The 8,605-nt window shown below is 47.9% G+C and overlaps 1 protein-coding gene across 1 annotated transcript; it reads right to left on the bottom strand.

Annotated features, from left to right (window-relative positions):
- Window positions 1-5,682: 5,682 nt before the first annotated feature.
- Window positions 5,683-7,591, bottom strand: LOC119374918 (uncharacterized). Its single transcript, XM_037645122.1, has 3 exons — window positions 7,503-7,591; window positions 5,843-7,195; window positions 5,683-5,736 (listed from the first exon to the last, which is right to left on the bottom strand). The coding sequence occupies exons 2-3, from the start codon at window positions 6,890-6,892 to the stop codon at window positions 5,683-5,685; spliced, it is 1,104 nt and encodes a 367-aa protein (XP_037501050.1). The 5' UTR covers window positions 6,893-7,195; window positions 7,503-7,591.
- Between the last annotated feature and the right edge of the window lie 1,014 nt (window positions 7,592-8,605).

The following is an 8,605-nucleotide window of genomic DNA, read 5'->3' as shown; positions in this document are numbered from 1 at the left end:
ACGAGCGATCCCTGCTTCAACAAACCGTGCCGAAAGCAGGTGGTCTGGGCGACGACTCTGAGCAGCGCGCGGTCCCGAAGCGCGGTCGCCGCCGTTACTGTTGCGTGGTTAATTGCCTCGAACAAGGGGGTAAGGATCCTAATGTACGGTTTTACTGGTTCCCCTGAAAGCCGTACGAAGTGGAGCGACGGAACCGCTGGATACGTGCCGTCCGACGCGTGAAGTGAGTACGCGAGCAAAACGTGGTTTGCAACGTAACGTGCTGATTACTTTTCGTACGCGCGTGCACGCGTTTATATATGTATATATTCCCTGTGTGCAGTCCAGACGGCACGCCGTGGCTGCCGACGACGATCACGAGGATATGCAGCCGGCATTTCGTGCGAAACGAGAAAAACGATGCCATGAGTTACCCTGCGTATGTGCCTACGATTTTTCCGGCAGCTTACAGCCGGCTGCTTCCAGCGGCCGGCTGTAAACATTGCGCGCCGTCGCTTCTCGACCGCCACCGCACGCTGACAGAATTTGACGAATTCCCTAGAAGCAAATGTTGAAAATTACGACCGTGCATGGGGAAAAAGTGTGTTTGCGACTGAATGCGGCAGAAAACGGCACACGACGCGAATGCGCTCATTCGGGCCGCCGACGGCTAGCCTTCGTCACTGGACCTTTCTTGATTCCGTTTCGTCGTGTAATGCAAATCATGTCGGCTTTCTTAACAGCAATCTTTTCGTTTATGCACTGTCGTTAATCGCGCGAGCATGCCTCGTAAAACTTAACTCGAGTTCAACGTCGTATGAGATTCGCTGCACTTGCGAGTTGCAGCGCGCCGAAATGGTTCCTTCAATCTCCTGCACGTCGTAAACATACTTGACGATGACGAGCTTCTTGCGGTTACGCAGACTGCTTGACCTGAAGAACTCAGCCACGCCAGAAACTGGCCGAGATCCAAAGCGCAGCACAACCGACAGCGGTGGCTCCATTGCGCATCTGAGCTTAGTGCTAGCTGCATGCGGCCGCCAGTCTGACTACTCGAAACCAAAGAACTTGTCGTAGGGGGCGCTTTTTAGCACCGTTTTCGCAGCGTCGCCTGGGCAGCCAGTCAGGCCTATGTGCCTAAGTACTCTGTTACAGCTTGTTTCAGTGGGCGGCATTCAAGTTGAGCGAGCTGAATTTGCTCTTTCAAAACGCGGTTGAAGCGTTCAACTTGACCGTTAGATTGTGGATAGTAGTTCGAAGAGCAAAGATGCTGTATGCCTCTGTCGGAGAGGAACTTCTCAAATATTTGAGATTTAAACTGTGGACCGTTGTCCGTGACGATTGCTTCTGGAAAACCTTCCCTACTGAAAAGTGCTGACAGAAATGTAATTACTGAGTCTGAAGTGACTGCATGGGTAAAGCAAACCTCAGGCCACTTAGAGTGGTAGTCAACTAATGTGATTGCAAATCTGCAGTCGAAAGGAGCACGTTCGAGTGGACCGACAATGTCCATGCCTAGCTTTTCCCAAGGTTTGTTTGGCCATGGGACAGGCTGTAAGGGTGCAAAAACTGGTTTAGCAGATTTATCTGCTGTTTGGCATACGACACAGTCGCGAACTGCACGTTCAACTTGGCTATCTAAGCCAGGCCACCAGTATCGTTCTCTAAGTCGCTGCTTAGTCCTGACAATTCCAGGGTGACTTTCATGAGCCAACTGTACGAGTTTATTGCAGAGTGAAGCAGGAATGCTTACTCTGTCTGCACGGAAAACTAAGTTGTCTACATAGGACAGCTCATTTCTGATTGCAAAGTAGGGCAGTAGTTCTGGCTGAAGAGATTTCTTTTCTGGCCATACCTTAGCAATGTATGGAATTACTTGTTGCAAAGTGGTATCCTCAGCAGTTGCTGCCTGTAGATCAGCTTTACTGATGCATGGAGTGACAAGTGAGATTATCTCTTCTTCCAAGTCTGGTGAGACTGGAAGTTGCAAAGGCAGACTGGAAAGTGCATCTGCTACAACATTATTTGAACCTTTGCAGTACTGTACAGTGAAGTTGTCGTACAAAAGTCTGGCGCACCAGCGTGAAATGCGTAATGGGCGTCGGCCCTCTGATCCAGCAGAAAGTAATGTAGTAAGTGCTTGATGATCAGTGCGTAATGTAAAATGTCTACCCCAGAGGTATACATGCCATTTCTCGCAAGCAAAGAGGCATGCTAAAGCTTCATGCTCACCAGTAGAATATCTGCGTTCAGCAGGTGACAAGGTTCTCGAAGCAAAAGCAATTGTAATTAACTGGTCACGTTTGCGTTGTTGAAACACAGCACCCAAACCTATGTTGGAAGCATCAGTCGTTATGACTATCGGAAGCTTCTCGTCAAAGAGTTGAATGACTGCGTTTTCAGCCAGTACTGCTTTGATACTGTTGAATGCCGAATTGGCTTCATGCGACCAATTAAATGTTTGGCCTTTGCGCAACATGGAGCGCAGTGGTTCAACAACCCATGATGGGCAACCAGTAACTTTGGGACGTCTATCGGACCACTTTACTGGACATTACGTACATCCGGCGGATGCACGACAAATACCGTGGGACGTTCAACGGGACGTCCGCAGGACTATATGGCGCAAAGGAATTGAACATCCCGAGTTAATCCCACCGGGCGTCAAAACCGGATATTCGGACGTGCTTGGACGTATGCAAATTCAGTAAAAATCTTACCCGACGTCCAGAAAACGTCCGTGGAATGACCCATATGCTGGGCACAGTGAGGCTTTTGGTCATTATCACGTGCAGAGCTGGACTTTCTGTGTATTTTTGGCACCTTCAGGATATCATATCCTGAAGGTGCCCAAAAATCCACAGAAAGTACAGCTCTGGACGTGATAATGACCAAAAGCCTCACTATATCCAGCGGGGCACCAATGGGCTCATTGTAAATACAGCTCAAAAATCGAGACGCAGACAATAAAAGTAAGGACACAAACAAGCGCTTCTTTGTGTCCTTACTTTTCTTCTACACACCACTTATATCCAATTTCCATGTAGAATTCACATCGGTTTACTACTGAACAAATAATAAATCTGAACATGCAGAGGATGAACACGTACTTCATAAATGACGTTTAGTGTATGGAGCACAAATAATCATGCTTATCAGAAACAATAAATTATCCAATGATCTTGTAAAAGCGGCTTTATTAAAGAATAAAGCGCACCGAATGTGGCACAAAATACGACAGAAGGTGACGCACAAGGTGAAGCTGATTGACGCAGCAGCAACATAAATTCAAGTTCTGCATGAATGCACTCCAGGTCCCGTCAAAGAAACTGCGCTGGCTTTCACACAAGCTGGCGTGGTCTCGGGCCTCATGTCTTGTACAAACAGCGGTGAAGAAAAGCTGCATACAAGAAGAAGCAAGTAAGCTAGGTATAATTTACAACAAATAATTGAGCATCAAGTCACTCTAAAGACAGATTTCCAATTACAGATGTGCACAAATGCTGTCATGTATTTATTAACGACGATCATAACTACTCACAAAGCGAGGCACATGTTGTAGAATCGTTGCACTATTTGTCAGCGACAGGCCGGCATGGTTGTAAGCAAGCAAGCAAGCAAACACTCGCTCGCGCGCATACACCCACCCACACACGAGCTGTAACCCGCAGAACAACAAGATGACCGACCTGGAATAGGGCGAGTAAGTCTGGCTTACGATTCGCAACGGCGCGTCCTCCGTATATAGTTTCGCGTTCGACCAAGATTCAACCACCAGCAAAGAACTGTCAAAAGTTCTAGCAGTAATGACGAAAAGTCAGGCACACTTAATTTCACTTACCGAAAGAAGTAGGTTATCCGAATAGCTGCTTGCTAGCTGCAACGAAGGTGGCGAGCAGATCAGGCCATTGTTGTAACGGACCGTCGGCGAAAACACACAGTAGAGCTTGTTTCACGAATCACTGATGGAAAATATGCGGCAAATGGCATGAGCACAGTTACTTCATGCCAGATAACAGCCAGTGAACCGTACAGAAAAGCTGGCACGCTACGCAAAATGCGAAACGATGACAGCCGAGCTGCTGCCAACGCAAAACGACGCGACGACGCCAACGGCGTCTCCGCAGTCGCCGGTGCACAGCACGATCGCGAAGGACACGTTTCAACATGCGTGCCGCCGAAGCTGATTGCCCCGGATTGCACGGTGCGCCGCATGGTGCGCCGGGTGCGCTGCGTGCGTGCCTGCGTTTTGCCGGTTTTACTACTGTTGTCAGTCGCTGCTGTGCGAGCGTGCTGTTAGAGGCATCGTTGTGAAACAAATTATTTTGGGGGTATGGTTGTCTGCGTCATTTGTTTGAGTAAAACAGACGGTAACCGCTCTTTTGACATGCCGTTTTTGTATATTGGCCCTTCTCGAGAAAACATTCGAGGAATCTTTGAGATAGTCGTTGTGCACTCGTACTTTCAGACAAAATGTCTGAAAAATGTCTCGAACTAGGCGTTATGAACTTCTTTGGCAAAATAGACTCTGGGTATGCCGTAGCTGTTGAAAATGCTAATAAAGAGTATGCAAGCACATTTGAGGGGCGAATTAATGCTATATTTAAAAAAATGCATATATTTTTGGTCTTCTCGTAAACTAAGACGTTTTTTAGAGGTTTTGTGTTTCGTGGGAAGAAACTGCAGTCACGTTTACGTATGTGCGTCACCCATTCACCTTTCTCCTAAGCACGTAAATAATCGCGAGAAATGCCACGAATGCAATGCATACATGCTCGCACAATTATCCATGAATTATTTCCTCAATCACATATTTTCCGAAAGATAAAAATCAGCGGCGGTTTCCATATGTTGCAAAATCAGTTTCACGCATTGTCAGATGAACTAGCGTGTAGCGGTTTGCATCCAAACAGCTTTGAAATGTCCGCACGGCCATCTCCTGTCGACGTCCTCTTGATATCCACGCCTGGATTATTGAAAACGTCCACGTGCTATATATTCTTGGACGTCTGTCGGAAGACCTTTTTTGGACATCCAAAACGCGACGTCCGCTGCACGCCCCGTGAACCGCCGTTCTGGGACGCGGACGTTAGGCTCTTCTTCGGAAGTCGTCAGGATATTCGTTGTCCATTGGGAACGTCAGCATAATGAGGAATGAACTTTGAGTAATAGCCAGCGAGACCAAGAAATGAATGCAAGGATTTACAATCTGTAGGAGCAGGTGCATTAACAATAGCATGCACTTTGGACTCAAGAGGAGACAATCCTCTGGCACTGACATTGTGTCCTAAAAATTCAATTTCTTGGACAGCAAAGACACATTTGTCGTTTAGTTTCATTCCTGTGTTGCTTATGCGGCTTAGTACTGCTTGTAAATTAGAATCATGTTCAGCATGCGTTCGGCCCCAGACCAAAATGTCATCTAGGTAGCATAGTACTCCAGAACAACCTTTCAAAATGTCGGACATCATTTTCTGAAAAACAGCAGGGGCAGGTGCAAGCCCGAAGCAGACTCTACGGAATCTGAACAAACCATCATGCGTTACAAAAGTGGTTAAGTCCCTACTTGATTCTGACAAGTTAACCTGATGGTATGCTGATGCAAGATCTAGCTTTGAAAAGTAAACAGCACCTGTAAGTTGCTGGAGAAGTTCTTCGATGTGGGGCAAGGGAAACCCATCAATCACGATAGCTTTGTTTGGTTCACCACGACCAGTGGAGAGACCCAATCTGATGCTGAAACACGTTCGATGACGCCTGCATTTTCAAGACGGGAAAGTTCATCGGAGACTTGTTGTCGAAGCAGGAATGGCAATCTGCGAAGCTTGGCAGCTACAGGTTGCACACCTGGGCGGCGTTTCACTTCGTGCATGTAGCCTTTCACCAGGCCAAGTTCCTGGGTGAAGAGGTGATGAAATTCGGACGGAGCATTAGCAGGAATTCTTGGAGTAGCTGTATTTGAAACTTGTGAGCAGGACAATGTAGCGCCGTCGATGTGTATGTGGAGGCTTCGAATGGCGTCCAAACCAAGAAGTGAAGAACCTTCTTTTGTCACGTAAAATGTGACAGTAGCAGTGGTATCGTTGTACCGGACGTTTGTAGAGAAGTATCCGACATGGGGAATGCATTTCTTCGAATAGTCCTGAAGGACAATGTAGGAGTCAAGGAGTCTGGTCCCCGGAAAGTACTGCTTGAAATCTTGTAAGTTCAGCAATGAGACGGTCGCACCGGTGTCAACGAGAAAAGGAATGTTGACTTGGCCAACTTGAATAGAAATCTTCAGTGGCGAAGGACGGCTGGAGCGTTCATCAACGTTGAGAATAGTAACTGTATTTGTTACTGCAGTATCTTGCACTTGAGCTACGTTTTGTTGCGAAGTTCGGACATTTGATGAGCGGCAGACAGCTCTGAAGTGGCCTCGCTTTCCGCAGGCAGAACAAGTGCGGTTGCGGGCAGGACAGTTTGCAAAATTTGCGTAATGTTGAGACGATCCGCATCTATAGCAGAAATTCGATTCAGATCGGTGCGGTTCATTCTGCTGTCCCGAAGAGTCCGATGAAGAATGAGGACGGGTGTCATGTTGCGAGCGGCCATGTTGGCTCCCTCCCGAGTTCTGTCGGGGAGGCCGGCGGCCATGATTCTTTTGTTTTGGTGGAAAGGAATGTGAAGTGCTTTGGCGGCCATCTTGCGTACCCGCTTGAAATCCGACCCTGTCAACTTGCGCGTTCGCGAACTCCTGCATTTCGAGTTCGGTACGCTCCTCTTCTTTGGCAATTTGTATTGCTTGATGTACAGTAAGGGTAGGTCCCAGCTGCAGAAGTCGTCTGCGGACTTGTTGTGCGGTAATTCCGCTGAAGAGCTGATCGCGGACCATGGCATTGACGGAAGTCCCGAAATTGCATCTGCTGGCCATCGTCTGTAGTGCAGAAGCATAGTCAGTAACGGATTCCCCTGGTAACTGTTTGCGCAATTTGAAGTAGTGACGCTCCAATATTTCATTGCTCGGCGCCTTGAAGTGATTCTCGAGCAGCGTGAGCGCTGCGATGTACTCATCTTGCGTGCCTTCGTCCCGAGTGCCATCGCCGTTCCCCGCCTGTTCCTGGGCAGCTTGTAGCGTCCAATAAACATCCAGGCCTTCAACTCCCAGTGCATTCAGCAGGAGGCTCTTCTTCAGAGCGGGCCGGGCGGTGTCTCCGGCGGCAACGTCGACGTACGCCTGAAAGACACGGCGCCATTTAGCCCAAGGCACGGGAGAGGTGCCCGGAGTTTGTAAAAACGGCGGAGGAGGAATAGCAGCACTCATGCTGGAAACGTGGTTCACTGTTGAGTCGCAGTCGCCAGGATGCGTTGACGAGTCACTGGTGCCAGCGAGCATTGGCAGTACGTGCACAGGGTGTGGCCGCAGTAGGCCTACCTCATTCGTGCAGAATGTTAAGTGGGGTGATGCCCCGTAATGCGGCTGAAAAGGTGGCTGGCCACGTTGAAATTGGCAGAAAATTCCGGAGAAGAATGTAGAGGCTTACATTGTTTTCACCTCGTCGCCACTTTGTAGTGTCGCCGCCGGAGGTACCGTCCGGCGGGCTAGGAAGGCGGCTCAGCGCCGGAGCGCCCGCAGTTGCGTCAAGACAGCCGGAGAACGGGGATGGGACTGAAGTTTATTAACAAAGAGATTTGGTCATACGATTTCGTACATGAAATACCCGTTGTGTGGCGCTCTGCGTCACACAATCGAAACCGAAACTGGTAAGGCGCGACACCACACTTACGATAGTGTGATTCAAGAAGACTTGTGGGGAATACTGGACACATGTGGAAGATGGAATAACTAATATTTTAAAGGACATCTATAAAAATAACAAAAGGTAGTTATAAAATGGGAAAAACAGGTATACAACGTGGTCTTCGACAGGGGTGTCCCTTGTCACCTCTGTTATTTATGCTGTATCTACAAGGATTAGAAGCTAAATTAGAGGGGAGTAGACTCGGCTTCAGCCTCTCTTTTGCCAAGCAAGGAAAACACGTTGAACAGTCATTACCGGCATTTATGTATGCAGATGATATAGTATTAATGACCGACAACAAGGAAGATCTGCAGGGATTGATATACATCTTCGGTAATGAGGGAGATAGGTTAAATTTGAAGTTCAGTAAAAATCGGCAATCATGATTCTTATTGATATAGGCAGTGAGCATAAGAGAAGGCAGTGAGCATAAACGGGGCTGAGTACCTCAGGGAGCACGAAAGATACGTACCCATGTAACACAAAACCTCTAAAAGACGTCTCGAAACGGCTACGGACGGCTATAGACGTCTTGGTATACGAGAAGAGCAAGAATAGACATTTTTGCAAAATAAAGCACTCGCCTCTCAAATATGCCTGCGTACTGTTTATTACCCTTTTCAACAGCTACGACATAGCCAGAGTGTATTCTGCGAAAGAAGTCCACAACGTCTACTTTGAGACATTTTTTAGAGATTGTGGGGGAAAGTGCGCGCGCAACGACCATTTAAATGATTCTTCAAATGTTTTGTCCACGAGCGCAAAGACGCCAAAACGGCATGTCTAAAGAGCGGTGACTGTCGCTTTAGTGAAAGAAGAGACGCAGAAAACAAAGCCCTCAAAAT

Source organism: Rhipicephalus sanguineus, chromosome 11, assembly GCF_013339695.2.
Source record: "Rhipicephalus sanguineus isolate Rsan-2018 chromosome 11, BIME_Rsan_1.4, whole genome shotgun sequence".
In the NCBI taxonomy this organism is placed as follows: domain Eukaryota; kingdom Metazoa; phylum Arthropoda; class Arachnida; order Ixodida; family Ixodidae; genus Rhipicephalus; species Rhipicephalus sanguineus.
Note: the sequence above shows the minus strand (reverse complement) of the source record. Positions and strands in the feature narration are given on the sequence as shown.